Source organism: Haliotis rubra, unplaced genomic scaffold (genome assembly GCF_003918875.1).
Source record: "Haliotis rubra isolate DU_JTF1 unplaced genomic scaffold, ASM391887v1 Scf914, whole genome shotgun sequence".
NCBI classification, from domain to species: domain Eukaryota; kingdom Metazoa; phylum Mollusca; class Gastropoda; order Lepetellida; family Haliotidae; genus Haliotis; species Haliotis rubra.
The window spans coordinates 43,860-63,118 of NW_025767651.1; the positions used below are offsets into that span (position 1 = coordinate 43,860).

Consider the following 19,259-nt stretch of genomic DNA (forward strand, 5'->3'; position numbering starts at 1 on the left):
ATTGTTTACCGCCGTAGTCAGCAATATTCCAGCTTCAAGTTTATCATTCAGGGTAGGGTGTGTCAAGTGTTCCCAATAACTAGTCGCAAGAGGTAACACAGTCTGAAATGGGTTAGCAATTGCTGAAAACAAATTATGCTGGACGTAAGAGAACATTTTGTGGATCGGAACGCAAGCATGCACGCATGCACAGAAATTTATCTCTATCGCGGCTGGGCTTCGAACCACAAGCCACAATTGTACTGTGAAACATTTCGAGTCAGGGGTCGTCCCAAAGTTTTACATTATTTTTAAACAATCTTTAATCCTCGCAAAGACACGAGGGCCTGTACCTCGAACCGGTTCCTCGCGGACTCAGGTGCTGCCACAGACGCCGAGCCTGACAACCAACTATTGGGTTGGATGGTTTATTTTAGACCAGATCCCTCTTGTTTAAAACTTCCTGCCATCGTTTACATGCAGAAGTAAAATACCTTTATAACGAACTCCAAGGGACCACTGACATTAGCTCGTTATATCCGTAGTTCGCTATTCACTTTTTCATATGATAATATAAGGTTTATTCGGGACTTTTAAAACAGTTCGCTATAGCAGTCAGTTCGTCATATCCGTGTTCGTTATTCACTTTTTCATATGATAATATAAGGTTTATTCGGGACTTTTAAAACAGTACGCTATAGCCGTCAGTTCGTCCTATCCGTGTTCGTTATAAAAGTATTGTAGGAAGGTGGCACAAAATTCCACCTGAAGAAAGAACGTGTAACCTCTGCGACACGTGTGATGTTTCATGAAAACCATCCCGACATCCTATGTATCTTAACTGCGTATTTGCACCTCTTATGAGCGTGTTAAAAGTTCTGTTCTGTAATGGATCTTTTTTCTATGACAATTCTTGCCACGCCTGATTTTAAGGCTGTATTAACCGCAAATCTGTATTTCACAACTTACTGCAGCTTATATCATTAAAACGGCCGACCGCCAATTACGTCACGGTGATACCTTCGTTAAGTCGTCTGTTTTATTCAGAGGTGGCACGCACGCGCACGCGCACGAGCACGCACACACACTCCTCTGGGTCCGCCTATGATACTATGTGTATTTACTTCTCATCATTTGCTTTGCACCTGTTCACAAGCAGCACCTCTGTCAAAACATGTGGCGGACTTAAAATCTACCAGGGTGGTCGGAGATAAGGGGAGGTAAGCGGGTAGGAAACTTTTCTCTTCCGGGAAAATTGCTCTTCGTTTCCGCATTGCCACCCTTCCTCGTCTTCCAGCAGGTAAATCATATTTCATTGTCTGTTCATATTTGTCATTCATATACATTATTATCTAGGCAAGCAAAACCGTTTCGGGTGCAGCTTCTTGCTTCAGCTTATAGCCTGTTATGTCTGTATGACTTTTAAAGGTCAAACATTGTTATCTCAACAAGACCCATACACGTCCGTCAGTTATGCCTCTCATGGATTTCCCTGGTGTGTTCCAGAGCCAGTTTGTCTTCTGTTTATACTGAATGTGTTCATGGAGGAGACGAAACGACTTTTGTTATAAAGAGCCGCTTGACCCTTATTGTCGTGTAAACATACTGACAAGAGCGGTTGTAAAATCACAGGTTTCAGGTAAGGGAGGCAATCTGTGTTATCATTACTCATTCGTTACCAGTCGCCCCTTTCCGTAACCTCGCTATTCGGCATGTCCCGGAATAACACGAGCTGGTCACGAATGGGTCACGAATTATCATTACTAGTTCTTGTCACAAATCGCCCCTTTCCGTATTCTTCGGCATTTCCCTGAATGACACGAGTGGGTCACGAATGAGTGATATGAGATCTGAGGCCAAATAAGGTTGTTATGACATAGCCCGCAATGAGATGACACCCGATCTTTGTTTTGCCTTAACGAAAACTAAGATGTAATTTTAATGTGTGTGTTAGCTGTCAAGAAGTGTGATGTTAACATGTAACATACATGAAATATGTATAATATGTCATTACCACACACATTCAAAAGAAAAGTATCATATTTTATGGATAACAACTTCTTTATTTGATATGAAGCGACGTTTCGGTATGACTTCTTATACCGTTGTCAATCAAGAGTAAAGTACTACAGCACAGAACCGACTTATATACATGTAACAGGGATTAAGTAAGAAAACATGAGGGAATACATCAAAGGGATTAACAACAACAACAATGGGATAGGTAATAATACAATAACAATGGGAGGAAGCCATTGTTGAGAAGGCAGAACAAGGTATACATAGCAGATGGGGTAGGTAATGATACAATAACAATGGGAGGAAGCCAATGTTGAGGAGGCAGAACAAGGTGTACATAGCAGATGGGGTAGGTAATGATACAATAACAATGGGAGGAAGCCAATGTTGAGGAGGCAGAACAAGGTATACATAGCAGATGGGGTAGGTAATGATACAATAACAATGGGAGGAAGCCAATGTTGAGGAGGCAGAACAAGGTATACATAGCAGATGGGGTAGGTAATGATACAATAACAATGGGAGGAAGCCAGTGTTGAGGAGGCAGAACAAGGTGTACATAGCAGATGGGGTAGGTAATGATACAATAACAATGGGAGGAAGCCAGAGTTGAGGAGGCAGAACAAGGTATACATAACAGATGGGGTAGGTAATAATACAATAACAATGGGAGGAAGCCAATGTTGAGGAGGCAGAACAAGGTATACATAGCAGATGGGGTAGGTAATAATACAATAACAATGGGAGGAAGCCAATGTTGAGGAGGCAGAACAAGGTATACATAGCAGATGGGGGTAGGTAATAATACAATAACAATGGGAGTAAGCCAATATTGAGGAGGCAGAACAAGGTATACATAGCAGATGGGGTAGGTAATAATACAATAACAATGGGAGGAAGCCAATATTGAGGAGGCAGAACAAGGTATACATAGCAGATGGGGTAGGTAATAATACAATAACAATGGGAGGAAGCCAATGTTGAGGAGGCAGAACAAGGTATACATAGCAGATGGGGTAGGTAATAATACAATAACAATGGGAGGAAGCCAATATTGAGGAGGCAGAACAAGGTATACATGGCAGATGGGGTAGGTAATAATACAATAACAATGGGAGTAAGCCAATATTGAGGAGGCAGAACAAGGTATACATGGCAGATGGGGTAGGTAATAATACAATAACAATGGGAGTAAGCCAATATTGAGGAGGCAGAACAAGGTATACATGGCAGATGGGGTAGGTAATAATACAATAACAATGGGAGTAAGCCAATGTTGAGGAGGCAGAACAAGGTATACATGGCAGATGGGGTAGGTAATAATACAATAACAATGGGAGGAAGCCAATGTTGAGGAGGCAGAACAAGGTATACATGGCAGATGGGGTAGGTAATAATACAATAACAATGGGAGTAAGCCAATATTGAGGAGGCAGAACAAGGTATACAAAACAGATGGGGTAGGTAATAATACAATAACAATGAGAGGAAGCAATGTTGAGGAGGCAGAACAAGGTATACATGGCAGATGGGGTAGGTAATAAAACAATAACAATGGGAGGAAGCCAATATTGAGGAGGCAGAACAAGGTATACATGGCAGATGGGGTAGGTAATAATACAATAACAATGGGAGGAAGCCAATATTGAGGAGGCAGAACAAGGTATACATAGCAGATGGGGTAGGTAATAATACAATAACAATGGGAGGAAGCCAATGTTGAGGAGGCAGAACAAGGTATACATGGCAGATGGGGTAGGTAATAATACAATAACAATGGGAGTAAGCCAATATTGAGGAGGCAGAACAAGGTATACAAAACAGATGGGGTAGGTAATAATACAATAACAATGGGAGGAAGCCAATATTGAGGAGGCAGAACAAGGTATACATAGCAGATGGGGTAGGTAATAATACAATAACAATGGGAGTAAGCCAATATTGAGGAGGCAGAACAAGGTGTACATAGCAAATGGGGTAGGTAATAATACAATAACAATGAGAGGAAGCAATGTTGAGGAGGCAGAACAAGGTATACATGGCAGATGGGGTAGGTAATAATACAATAACAATGGGAGTAAGCCAATATTGAGGAGGCAGAACAAGGTATACACAAAACAGATGGGGTAGGTAATAATACAATAACAATGAGGAGGAGGAAGCAATGTTGAGGAGGCAGAACAAGGTATACATGGCAGATGGGGTAGGTAATAAAACAATAACAATGGGAGGAAGCCAATATTGAGGAGGCAGAACAAGGTATACATGGCAGATGGGATAGGTAATAATACAATAACAATGGGAGGAAGCCAATATTGAGGAGGCGGAACAAGGTGTACATAGCAGATGGGGTAGGTAATAATACAATAACAATGGGAGGAAGCCAATGTTGAGGAGACAGAACAAGGTATACATAGCAGATGGGGTAGGTAATGATACAATATCAATGGGAGGAAGCCAGAGTTGAGGAGGCAGAACAAGGTATACATAGCAGATGGGGTAGGTAATAATACAATAACAATGGGAGGAAGCCAGTGTTGAGGAGGCAGAACAAGGTATACATAGCAGATGGGGTAGGTAATGATACAATAACAATGGGAGGAAGCCAGAGTTGAGGAGGCAGAACAAGGTATACATAACAGATGGGGGTAGGTAATAATACAATAACAATGGGAGGAAGCCAGTGTTGAGGAGGCAGAACAAGGTATACATAGCAGATGGGGTAGGTAATAATACAATAACAATGGGAGGAAGCCAATGTTGAGGAGGCAGAACAAGGTATACATAGCAGATGGGGTAGGTAATAATACAATAACAATGGGAGGAAGCCAATGTTGAGGAGGCAGAACAAGGTATACATAGCAGATGGGGTAGGTAATGATACAATAACAATGGGAGGAAGCCAGTGTTGAGGAGGCAGAACAAGGTATACATAGCAGATGGGGGTAGGTAATAATACAATAACAATGGGAGGAAGCCAGAGTTGAGGAGGCAGAACAAGGTATACATAGCAGATGGGGTAGGTAATGATACAATAACAATGGGAGGAAGCCAGTGTTGAGGAGGCAGAACAAGGTATACATAGCAGATGGGGTAGGTAATAATACAATAACAATGGGAGGAAGCCAATATTGAGGAGGCAGAACAAGGTACACATAGCAGATGGGGTAGGTAATAATACAATAACAATGGGAGGAAGCCAATATTGAGGAGGCAGAACAAGGTATACATAGCAGATGGGATAGGTAATAATACAATAACAATGGGAGGAAGCCAATGTTGAGGAGGCAGAACAAGGTATACATAGCAGGTGGGGTAGGTAATAATACAATAACAATGGGAGGAAGCCAATGTTGAGGAGGCAGAAACAAGGTATACATGGCAGATGGGGTGGGAAGTAATAATACAATAACAATGGGAGGAAGCCAATATTGAGGGAGGCAGAACAAAGGTATACATGGCAGATGGGGATAGGTAATAATACAATAACAATGGGAGGAAGCCAATGTTGAGGAGGCAGAACAAGGTATACATAGCAGATGGGGTAGTAATAATACAATAACAATGGGAGGAAGCCAATGTTGAGGAGGCAGAACAAGGTATACATAGCAGATGGGGTAGGTAATAATACAATAACAATGGGAGGAAGCCAATATTGAGGAGGCAGAACAAGGTATACATGGCAGATGGGGTGGTAATAATACAATAACAATGGGAGTAAGCCAATATTGAGGAGGCAGAACAAGGTATACATGGCAGATGGGGTAGGTAATAATACAATAACAATGGGAGGAAGCCAATATTGAGGAGGCAGAACAAGGTATACATGGCAGATGGGGTAGGTAATAATACAATAACAATGGGAGGAAGCCAATGTTGAGGAGGCAGAACAAGGTATACATGGCAGATGGGGTAGGTAATAATACAATAACAATGGGAGGAAGCCAATATTGAGGAGGCAGAACAAGGTATACAAAACAGATGGGGTAGGTAATAATACAATAACAATGGGAGGAAGCCAATGTTGAGGAGGCAGAACAAGGTATACATGGCAGATGGGGTAGGTAATAATACAATAACAATGGGAGGAAGCCAATATTGAGGAGGCAGAACAAGGTATACATGGCAGATGGGGTAGGTAATAATACAATAAAAATGGGAGTAAGCCATTATTGAGGAGGCAGAACAAGGTATACATAGCAGATGGGGTAGGTAATATTACAATAACAATGGGAGGAAGCCAGAGTTGAGGAGGCAGAACAAGGTGTACATAGCAGATGGGGTAGGTAATGATACAATAACAATGGGAGGAAGCAAATATTGAGGAGGTGTACATAGCAAATATTGAGGAGGTGGAACAAGGTGTACATAGCAGATGGGGTAGGTAATGATACAATAACAATGGGAGGAAGCAAATATTGAGGAGGCAGAACAAGGTGTACATAGCAAATGGGGTAGGTAATAATACAATACCAATAGGAGGAAGCCAATGTTGAGGAGGCGGAACAAGGTGTACATAGCAGGTGGGGTAGGTAATGATACAATAACAATGGGAGGAAGCCAAGGTAGCGGAACAAAGTATACATGACAGATGGGATTAATTGGCAATGAGGCTGGAGTGCTCTGTTCTGTAGTTTTTATCAGTTCATTGTAGGCGGTTTGCTAGCGATGCTTAACATAAAGACAGTTTACATACACAAGCTAAAAATCAGCTGGTAAGTTACATTTGATATCCCCAGTTACCTTAGGATATAGTCTCCGAGACTGCACCACCTACCCTGAGACCGGTCGACAAGTCTATTCGTACGAGTCTATAACACGTTGGGAATCGATCAACGAAGAGGGAAGATTTTGATGGGAAAACAGTAACTTTACATTTTTGCCCTAGGTTATGTCGTATTTTTCGATAATCGATCGATATTTTGTGAACGATTACCGATATCCATGATCTATAACGATAGCAAGCCCTAAATAGTACAATCGAGTCGTGAAAAGAAAAAATATCAGATTCATGTTTTTCTGCGAATATATACGATTATTTCTAAAACGATGTAAATGAGCTGAAATGTATCATTTGTTTATTAAGCGAATTCCCTTGAATAGTGTATTAAGTTCAACGCAATCTTTCTCTGATGTAAAGCTCCCAAAGAATTTACCAAAAACATTTGTTTCACAGATTTGCAACAAGAAGTAGGAAGACAGAAAATGGAGATTCTACAATGCACAGGTAGTAGACGCGGCGATAGTCTGAAACACAGTACACTTGCAGGGAGTGTTACGTGATATCATACTTACAGATAGTATTATATGGCGTCATACGTACAGATAATGTTACGTCATACATACAACGAGTATTATTTGACATCATAATTACATAGAGCCAGATTTGACGGCATACTAGCTTACAGATACTATTATATGACGTCATACATACAAGGAGTATTATTTGACGTCATACTTACAAAGAGTATTATTACACACCGATAGTGCTATATAACGGCATACATACAACGAGTATTATTTGACGTCATACCTACAGAGATCATTATTCCACACAGATAGTATTATATAACACCATACATACAAGGAGTATTATTTGACGTCATACTTACAAAGAGCATTATTCCACACCGATAGTGTTATATAACGCCATATATACAAGGATTATTATTTGATGTCATACTTACAGAGAGCATTATTCAACACCGATAGTATTATATAACGCCATACATACAAGGAGTATTATTTGACGCCATTCTTACAGAGAGCATTATTCCACACCGATAGTATTATATAACACCATACATACAAGGAGTATTATTAGAGTTGTACTTACAGAGAGCATTATTCCACACTGATAGTATTATATAACGCCATACATACAAGGAGTATTATTAGAGTCATACTTACAGAGAGCATTATTCCACACTTGCTTACCGAAAGTATTATATAACGCCATACATACAAAAAGAGTATTATTAGAGTTGTACTTACAGAGAGCATTATTCCACACTGATAGTATTATATAACGCCAAACATACAAGGAGTATTATTTGACATCATTCTTACAGAGAGCATTATTACACACCGATAGTATTATATAACGCCATACATACAAGGAGTATTATTTGACGTCATACTTACAAAGGGCATTATTCCACACTGATAGTATTGTATAATGCCATGAATACAAGGAGTATTATTTGATGTCATTCTTACAGAGAGCATTATTCCACACCGATAGTATTATATAACGCCATACATACAAGGAGTATTATTTGACGTCATACTTACAGAGAGCATTATTCCACCGATAGTATTAGTATTATATAACGCCATACATACAAGGAGTATTATTAGACGTCATACTTACATATTAGAGTTGTACATATAGAGCATTATTCCACACCGATAGTATTATATAACGCCATACATACAAGGAGTATTATTTGACGTCATACTTACAGAGAGCATTATCCCACACCGATAGTATTATATAACGCCATACATACAAGGAGTATTATTAGAGTCATACTTACAGAGAGCATTATTCCACACCGATAGTATTATATAACGCCATACATACAAGGAGTATTATTAGAGTCATACTTACAGAGAGCATTATTCAACACTGATAGTATTATATAACGCCATACATACAAGGAGTATTATTAGAGTCATACTTATAGAGAGCATTATTCCACACCGATAGCATTATTCAAAGAGTATTATTGACGTCATACTTACAGAGAGCATTATTCCACACCGATAGTATTATATAATGCCATACATACAAGGAGTCATTATTAGAGTCATACTTACAGAGCATTATTCCACACTGATAGTATTATATAACGCCATACATACAAGGAGTATTATTAGACGTCATCTTACAGAGAGCATTATTCCACACCGATAGTATTATATAACGCCATACATACAAGGAGTATTATTAGATGTACTTTACTTACAGAGAGCATTATTCCACACCGATAGTATTATATAACGCCATACATACAAGGAGTATTATTTGACGTCATACTTACAGAGCATTATTCCACACCGATAGTATTATATAACGCCATACATACAAGGAGTATTATTTGACGTCATACTTACAGAGAGCATTATTCCACACCGATAGTATTATATAACGCCATACATACAAGGAGTATTATTAGAGTCATACTTACAGAGAGCATTATTCCACACCGATAGTATTATATAACGCCATACATACAAGGAGTATTATTAGAGTTATACTTACAGAGAGCATTATTCCACACCGATAGTATTATATAACGCCATACATACAAGGAGTATTATTAGAGTCATACTTACAGAGAGCATTATTCAACTCCGATAGTATTATATAACGCCATACATACAAGGAGTATTATTAGAGTTGTACATTCTTACAGAGAGCATTATTCCACACCGATAGTATTATATAACGCCATACATACAAAGTAGTATTATTAGAGTCATACTTACAGAGATTATTATTCCACACATGCAAGGAGTATTATTAAAGTATTATATAATGCCATACATACAAAGAGTATTATTAGAGTTGTACTTACAGAGAGCATTATTCCACACTGATAGTATTATATAACGCCAAACATACAAGGAGTATTATTTGACGTCATTCTTACAGAGAGCATTATTCCACACCGATAGTATTATATAACGCCATACATACAAGGAGTATTATTTGACGTCATACTTACATAGAGCATTATTCCACACCGATAGTATTATATAACGCCATACATACAAGGAGTATTATTTAGAGTACATACTTACAGAGAGCATTATTCCACACCGATAGTATTATATAACGCCATACATACAACATACAAGATTATTATTAGAGTCATACTTACAGAGAGCATTATTCCACACCGATAGTATTATATAACGCCATACATACAAGGAGTATTATTTGACGTCATACTTACAGAGAGCATTATTCCACACAAATAGTATTATATAACGCCATACATACAAGGAGTATTATTAGAGTTATACTTACAGAGAGCATTATTCCACACCGATAGTATTATATAACGCCATACATACAAGGAGTATTATTAGAGTCATACTTACAGAGAGCATTATTCCACACTTTTTTACCGAAAGTATTATATAATGCCATACATACAAAGGAGTATTATTAGAGCGTCATACTTACAGAGAGCATTATTCCACACTGATAGTATTCCACACTGATAGTATTATATAACGCCATACATACAAGGAGTATTATTTGACGTCATACTTACAGAGAGCATTATTCCACACCGATAGTATTATATAACGCCATACATACAAGGAGTATTATTAGAGTCATACTTACAGAGAGCATTATTCAACTCCGATAGTATTATATAACGCCATACATACAAGGAGTATTATCAGAGTTGTACTTACTGAGAGCATTATTCCACACCGATAGTATTATATAACGCCATACATACAAGGAGTATTATTAGAGTCATACTTACAGAGAGCATTATTCCACACTTGCTTACCGAAAGTATTATATAACGCCATACATACAAGGAGTATTATTAGAGTTGTACTTACAGAGAGCATTATTCCACACTGATAGTTTTATATAACGCCAAACATACAAGGAGTATTATTTGACATCATTCTTACAGAGAGCATTATTCCACACCGATAGTATTATATAACGCCATACATACAAGGAGTATTATTTGACATCATACTTACAGAGAGCATTATTCCACACAAATAGTATTATATAACGCCATACATACAAGGGGTATTATTTGACGTCATACTTACATAGAGCATTATCCCACACTGATAGTATTATATAACGCCATACATACTAGTAGTATTATTAGAGTTGTACTTACAGAGAGCATTATTCACACTGATAGTATTATATAACGCCAAACATACAAGGAGTATTATTTGACGTCATTCTTACAGAGAGCATTATTCCACCCCGATAGTATTATATAACGCCATACATACAAGGAGTATTATTTGACGTCATACTTATAGAGAGCATTATCCCACACCGATAGTATTATATAACGCCATACATACAAGGAGTATTATTAGAGTTGTACTTACAGAGAGCATTTTTCCACACTGATAGTATTATATAACGCCATACATACAAGGAGCATTATTTGACGTCATACTTACAGAGAGCATTATTCCACACCGATAGTATTATATAACGCCATACATACAAAGAATATTATTAGAGTCATACTTACACACAAAGAGAGCATTATTCCACACTGATAGTATTATATAACGCCATACATACAAGGAGTATTATTTGATGTCATACTTACATAGAGCATTATTCCACTCCGATAGTATTATATAACACCATACATACAAGGAGTATTATTAGAGTCATACTTACAGAGAACATTATTCCACACCGATAGTATTATATAACGCCATACATACAAGGAGTATTATTTGACGTCATACTTACTCACAAAGAGATCATTATTCCACACTGATAGTATTATATAACGCCATACATACAAGGAGTATTATTAGAGTCATACTTACACACAAATAGGGCATTATTCCACACCGATAGTATTATATAACGCAATACATACAAGGAGTATTATTTGACGTCATACTTACAGAGAGCATTATTCCACACCGATAGTATTATATAATGCCATACATACAAGGAGTATTATTAGAGTCATACTTACAGAGAACATACTGTGATATCACACATACAGATAATATTACGTGATGTCATTCTTACTGGGAGTATAACGTTATGTCATCAATATGGCTGTAATTGATTTATTATCATCACTTATTAATGGTAGAGAATAAATGGAGTTGTCTAATCTGTGAAAATATGTGAAAGAACACAAATCGATATTTCACTTGAGTGGAATAACATTTCGGTAAACATTTTGACCACGATGACACAATACTGCATGAGAGACATATGAATGCACCTTCTACCTGCAAATGTTAATGAGATTCTTCTGGCTTCTGGAAGAGCGATACTTAGTTAGATCGAAGTGATGACCCTTTGACATGGACTTTGACATTTAACTTTGACATGCCACTGAAAATAACCGATCTACACTCACTGTAAGTGTGTATATGACAGATGGGGTTTGCAAAACTAATGAGTCAGTCCTACCAAACAAGCCACGGGCTTAGCTTAAATAGAAAAATCCCATCGCTCATATACAAACTGTCCAATTGAAAAAAGTCTCAGATGCAGCATTGTATTTCACGTGGTTAACGTTTCTATTCTGTTTCATTTCAGGTAGACGTTTCCAAAATATGTGTGGTATGTACTGTGTTACTCAAAATATTCAGATCCCAAACTGGCTTTCACAAGATATGATCGACCGCCTCCGTGGTGTAGTGGTTAGAGCGTCCGCCCGGAGAATGGAAGGTCGCGGGTTCGATCCCCCGCTTCATACCAAAAGACGTTAAATTAGGGAATTTGTTGGTTCCTGCCTGGTACTCGGCTGATCGGCTCGGAGTCAGTATAATGTGTCTGAGTAGGGTATTCATGCTTAACTGCGGCATGGTATCTCAGTGAGATGGCACCATAAAACCAGCTTAAGTCTGGGCTAGTACAAGCAGCCACACATACACACACATGCACGTCGTCATATAAGCGAAATAATCTTAAGTACGACGTTAAACCCCATTTCACCTCACCTCACAAGATATGATCAAGTGATGTCATGCCTGAAAAAATGACTTCAGCATATAAATGTTTCTACGCACACTCAAGGAAAGTTCGTTTACCAACCTTTGAACATTGAGTTGAATTTTATTTGGAAAATTAACACAAAATTAACCGTCATTTCTTTCATGAATTGTAAAAACGAATCTACTTCTTTTTCAGATTCAACGAATGATCTTATCAGTTATGATGACAAAGCATTCGTGTCCACCTATTACGAGAGGTCATCTTTAAGACTGTTGACAGACCACGGAAGAATATTCATCAAAGGGAGATCTGGTTCTGGCAAGTCAAGGCTTGGTCTTAGACTTCTGTCGAAACTATCTGAAGACAACAGCAGAGTACCTGTTTTACTGACATCAGCGGAGGAATGGAAACTGATACCCAAAAGAACTGGCCGTGATCGACGCAGGTACATTGTGATGATAGATAACATATTTGGGTCCAGTAACTTAGTCCCTTCAAGAGTAGGTGAATGGGGAAAAACATTTAATATTATGTGGCCATCAATCGAATCACAGCATATCCTTCTTGTCATCACTTCGAGACCAGAAATAAGTGTCAAGTGTGAAGCTGAACTGAAGAAATATAATTTGATGAAGGACATACCGTGTGTCAATTTGGATGAGGGAGAATATGCACTTCAGCACAGTGAGAAAGGGAAAATGCTGCAGACTATCTGTCCAATCAAGAGTGGCTTCACAACGGAGGATATAGAAGTTATTACTGCATCAAGAGCAGCCCTGGGTTTTCCTCAGTGTTGCAAGTTCTTTGCAAACAGCAAACAAGCACAGGGTAAGGGAGTTAGTTTCTTCCTTCGACCACATGAGTATGTCTTAGAGGAGATAAACAGACTACAAGAAAGTGATGGTTTGGGGTACCTAGTTCTTCTCCTGATCCTAATGCAAAACGGGTGCATAAAACACACACTTCTTAAGAAGAGGACGCCAGAGTTCAGCAACATAGCTGAAACTTTAAAAGATGTGTGTGCAGACATACCTGAGAATCCAAGTCTTGTTGGAATCCGAGAAAAGGCTGATTCACTCTGTGGTGTATACTTAGAGCGCACTCAAGATGGATATGAGTTTCAGCATCAGTCGATATCAGAGTGTGTGTTCGTCACATTGTCAAAGATCGATACCAACCTCTGCATCAAGACATGCCCTGTACAGTTGCTTTTGGAACTTGTTCAAACGAAAGGAAATTATCCTGATGTGACTGAGATGGTCATATTACTGACTGAAGATCACTATCCCACATTTGCTGATCGGATTACAACATTATTGTTGGGCCCAACTGCTCCAATAGAAATCTTGAACCATGCTGCTTTTCATGATGACGACTTCATTCAGTGTTTGATATCAAACTGGAAATCCGAAGATAAAATACAAGCTATCTGGCAGCATGCATTTGAACCTGAAAAACGGTTGTGTTTCACCAGTCCAGGTAACAATGTGTCACTGTTTGGATTTCGGAAGATAGTTCCCTGTTTGATTTTTAAGAACATCAAAAGACTTGTGGATATTTTGATTGCTATGAATAGAGACACAGGTGCAGACGTCCTCCAGGGGTGTTTGTCTTGTGCTGTGTTTGTCGGAAGAAATGAGCTTGTCAAGAACCTACTTGACAATGGAGCAACACCAGATGAAAATTGCTTCAGAGCTCTTTGTCCAGCAAGACAAATAGACGCCGATGTCACCGAGACTATTTTCAACGTTGTTGTGACAGAGCACAGAAGGTTCACATGGGATTCCATATCCAATCTAAGAGATCTGTTTGGGCTAGCTGTAATGAATGGAAACGTACATATTGTACACTTACTGGTCAAAAGGTTAAAGGGTGACACACACAGCTTGGGGATCTTCAGTAATGTATTAGTAGAGCTTGTCAGGGAGCTTAGTAAAGGCTATAGGTGTCCTCTGTTTATGCCCTATGACATGAGGCATCTAAGTGAAATAGTCAGAATTCTCCTTGGCACAGGATGCAAGGTAGATTTTGACTATCTCACCTTGCAAGCAGCAACTCATGCTGATGCAACTGTTTTGCGACTTGTTCTTGAGCAAGGTGTGCATGTGAAGGATATATATTCAAATGGTGAAGACATGTTCAGCACAGAGGAATATTATCCAACGCCTCTACAACAGGCAGCAGCCTATGGAGGAGGGGATTGTCTGGAAGAAATCCTCAGTTGCACACAAGCTGGACAGGTGAAGTCGGATATGGAACAGGAACGAGAAGTAATTTACAGCATTGCGTTCTTATTGCACACTGCAGTTCAACATGGTAACATTGAATGTGCGTCGCTGCTGCTAAAGAAAGGCACTGAAGTCAATACACTAGATAGAAATGGAAATACACCGCTTCATATTGCTGTCAAACACAACCAGGTGGAAATTGTTGACTTACTACTTTCAAAGCATGCACCGGTTGACATGAAAAACAGCAATGGGTGTATACCTTTATTGTGTATGGAACTTACATCCCCTCCAGATCTGAACATTGTTACTCAACTCATAAAAGCAGGAAGCGACATTAATGAGGTTGATGAACAAAACAGGACACTTCTTTATAAAGCAACAGAGTATGGACATCTTGCTCTTGTAAAGTATCTGTGTAACAAGGGAGCCAACGTGAACATCGATACACAACATATGAACATTACCCTTATGCCCCTCACAGAAGAACGAAAGTTGTGTAAGAGAGTTATTCTTGCTGCATGTAGAAATGCTGATATTGACGTTGTTAAGTTGCTCTGTGAACATGGTGCTGATGTTGACGTAGCTGACGACAATGGGGAAACAGTAATTCACAAGGCTGCAGCATCCCCCATTGATGCTGTGGAGAAACTTCAATATCTTCTTGACACGAAGCAGGTGCCTTTGAGTATAAAAGACCATTTGGGAAGGACTGTCTTATTTCCAGCTGTGAAGTCAGCTTTACAAAGTGGGTATTTGGAGATTCTGCACTTTCTATCGTCTAGAAAAATTGACTTCAATCAAAAAGATAACTTTGGGAACAGTTTACTGTTATATGCCTTTGTCCCAAACCCACTTGTAGATGCAATATCTACATCAGATGGCTTTATTAAGCTAATGCTAAACCATGGTATTGATCCAAACATAAAGAACCAACAGGGCCGTACAGTGATTCACTATGCTGCAATCAAGGGGGACAAGAACAAACTGACAATACTTCTAGAAGGAGGCGCTGATCCACGTGTTCCAGATGAAAAAGGTCGGACTGTGCTCCTACAAGCTGTAAAGAAACAACACTTTCACAATGTGAGGCTGTTCTTAGAAAAAGGGGTCAATCCAGATGTTCAGGACAAAAATGGTAAAACAGCCCTTCACTTTGCAGTAGAACTTAAAGACTCTGAGACTGTTAAGCTTCTGCTTAATGGAGGAGCAGATCCTAGTGTATCAGATATCTATGGCAGAGATGCCCTTCATTATGCTGTGAAAAGTCAGAACTGTGTCATTATGAACTTACTCCTGCAAAATGGAGCCAGTCCTTGTGTACAGGATACGTTTGGAGCCACTGTACTTCACATTGCTGCAAAATGTCTTGATAGAGAGAATGTCATGCTGTTATTGGATCATGGAGCAAATCCACACACTCAGGATCAACACTGCGAGACTACACTTCACTTTGCTGCCCGTAATAAATGTAGTGAAGTTCTCAGATTGTTCCTGGAGAGAGGTGTTGATTCCCCTGTACAGGATGACAAAGGCATGACAGCTCTTCATTGGGCATTACTGTATTGCAACACTGAGAACGTTGAGCTACTTCTGGAAAGATGTCAAGAATGGGACGTACAAGACGAAGATGGAAAGACCCCTCTTCACTATGCAGCAGAAACAAAATACTCAAATATTGTTAAGCTTCTCTTAGATAAGAACTTCGACCCGTGTGTACAAAACCACAATGGTGAAACACCCCTTCACTATGCAGCCAAATATCGACACAATGAGAATGTTCGGTTAATTGTGAACAAAGGTGCTGATGTGTCTCTCAGGGACAAAAAAGGCATGACGGTCCTTCACTACGTAGCAGATATCAATAAAGACAGCGTGGAGCAACTGTTGGCTCATGGTGCTGATTCCAATACAAAGGATCATTCAGGGAGAACTCCTCTTCACCTTGCAACAGAGGGAAACTGCGATGAGAGTGTGAAACTGTTTTTGGACAACGGTGCTGATCCTTGTGCGAAGGATGATGGGGGCCAAACGCCTCTTCACTTGGCAGCAATTCACAAACTAGAGAGTATTGATTTATTGTTGGAGAAGGGTGCAGATCCGCGTATACGGGACAAAGAAGGCAAAACGCCCCTTCACCATGCAGCAGAGCATAATAATTGGGAGTGTGCCAATCTCCTGTTGGAAAGTGGAGGTGATCCCTGTATACAGGACCAACAAGGCAAAACGGCCCTGCATGCTGCAGTTGAAGCCGAGTATGTCTTTAACATCTGTAGGTACACTGACACATCTTATCGGGCTGTATCCGAAAGAATCAAGAAGACGAAGAGTATTGCTAAGCTCCTCGTTGAGAACGGATGCAGTCATTCTGTGACGGACAATCAAGGTAAAACTGCACTTCATTGTGCAGCTGAGAGCGGTAGCGTTTATAGCCTGCAACTTCTCTTGGACGATAATGCTACCCCATTCATTAAAGACAAGGAAGGCAAAACACCACTCCACTATGCATCGGCCAAAGGAACAAGTGACAATGTTAAACGGCTCTTGGAGAAAGGTGCAGACCCATATGCCAAAGATCAACAAGGGAAAACTCCACTTCACTATGCAGCAGAAACAAAACACGGAGACAATATTAAGGTATTACTAGACAATGGCGTGGATGCAAGTCAGCAGGACAATGAAGGAAGAACTCCACTGCACTTTGCAGCAGCGCGTGACTCTAGTTTGTCTGTACGTCTACTTCTGAACAAAGGCTCTGGGACAACACTGAGCGACCAACTTGGGAAAACAGCTCTTCACTATGCAGCTGAAGGTTATTGCAGTGAGAATGTCAGACTTCTACTAGATAATGGTGCTGATCCCTTTGTAACGGACCAGCAAGGGATGACAGCCCTTGACTATGCAACTCGTGGTGGGAAAACAACTAGCGTTACACTTTTGCAGGGACGTGTTGCTCAGAAGCAGTCACTGTGATTGTGTACAGAAGATAGTGTTGTTCTTGGTCATTGATTTATCAACAAATTAGATATGAAGAACTTTGAGGATTGAAGGAGAAAGAAAGAGAGTTATGGGGCTGATTAACATCGCCTCTAGTTTGTTTTATCAGTAATTGTCAATTTCAGTTAGTCATGAAGCTCGCTCTCTCTGTGTAATTTTTCTACAGTGTATATAATCAGTACTTGCAATTGTGTGTTATGGAGTTGGTACAACATGAAGCTGGCTATGTCCAGTTGATCAAATATTGATTTGTTATGTACAGTGGAAGCTGTGTAAACCGGCACACAACCGGACTGAAGAAATAATCCACTTTAGACAGAGTGCCGAATTGTAGAGCTGACACGGTTACCTAAGACTAGAACTGAACCAGTTTTATCACTCTCATATACATTGTTGTATAACATGGTTTTCTCAATTTCTCTCTCAACTCACTAATTACATATACAAGTATACCCATATTGAACTAAGATTAAATTATCTTTGTCGGCAAGCATGTAGTTTCAACGCAGGATTAATTGGTGACAATACATATCCAACCAACTCCTCGCCACACGCCGGATTAGACAGCGCTGATTACTGTATAAACACATATTCGGGCGGCTCATTTCATGCCGAGATCTTGAATTGACAGATGTCGGATTGCAGAGCTTTTATATGACGATAAATGAACTAGCCCTGGACGGGACTGAGATTTGGTGCCGGTGTTGACAACTTGCCGGGTTGGGCAGCTGCCGGTTTTGACAGCTTCCACTGTATTTGGTTCACTTTGTATTGTGCCTTAAGTATACATGACTAGTTTTTGACAGGTTGTCATGATCTCTTGTGGTTGGTTCACTTTGATAGATTGTGTATCTTTCAGTTATTGGGACCACTGCCCTTCATACATATGCATCATAGATTACAGATAAGATAAACATCTGCGATGGTTGTTATGGACTGTTCTGATTGTTTACAGTCCATAGTGGCCCAAGTATATATGACTAAATATTGTCAGGTTGTTATGAACTATTCTGATTTGTTTACTATGTATAGTGGCCCAAGTATATATGACTAAATATTGTCAGGCTGTTATGAACTGTTCTGATTGTTTACAGTCTATAGTGGCCCAAGTATATATGACTAAATATTGTCAGGTTGTTATGAACTATTCTGATTAGTTTACTATGTATAGTGGCCCAAGTATATATGATTAAATATTATCAGGTTGTTATGGACTGTTCTGATTGTTTACAGTCTATAGTGGCCCAAGTGTGTAAGACTAAATATTGTCAGGTTGTTATGAACTGTTGTAATTTGTTTACTATATATAGTGGCCCAAGTATATATGACTA

General features: G+C 39.4%; 2 protein-coding genes across 2 annotated transcripts; both read left to right on the top strand.

Moving 5' to 3' along the window:
• The first annotated feature begins 1,205 nt into the window (after window positions 1–1,205).
• On the top strand, window positions 1,206–13,954 carry LOC124264213. The gene is made up of 5 exons (XM_046698952.1): window positions 1,206–1,279; window positions 7,175–7,225; window positions 12,305–12,328; window positions 12,899–13,788; window positions 13,937–13,954. Exons 2-5 carry the CDS (start codon window positions 7,204–7,206, stop codon window positions 13,952–13,954), a joined length of 954 nt encoding a protein of 317 aa, XP_046554908.1. The 5' UTR covers window positions 1,206–1,279; window positions 7,175–7,203.
• Window positions 13,710–18,963, top strand: LOC124264227 (serine/threonine-protein phosphatase 6 regulatory ankyrin repeat subunit B-like). The gene has a single exon (XM_046698964.1). The coding sequence runs from the start codon at window positions 13,960–13,962 to the stop codon at window positions 17,902–17,904; it is 3,945 nt and encodes a 1,314-aa protein (XP_046554920.1). The 5' UTR covers window positions 13,710–13,959; the 3' UTR covers window positions 17,905–18,963.
• Window positions 18,964–19,259: the final 296 nt, after the last annotated feature.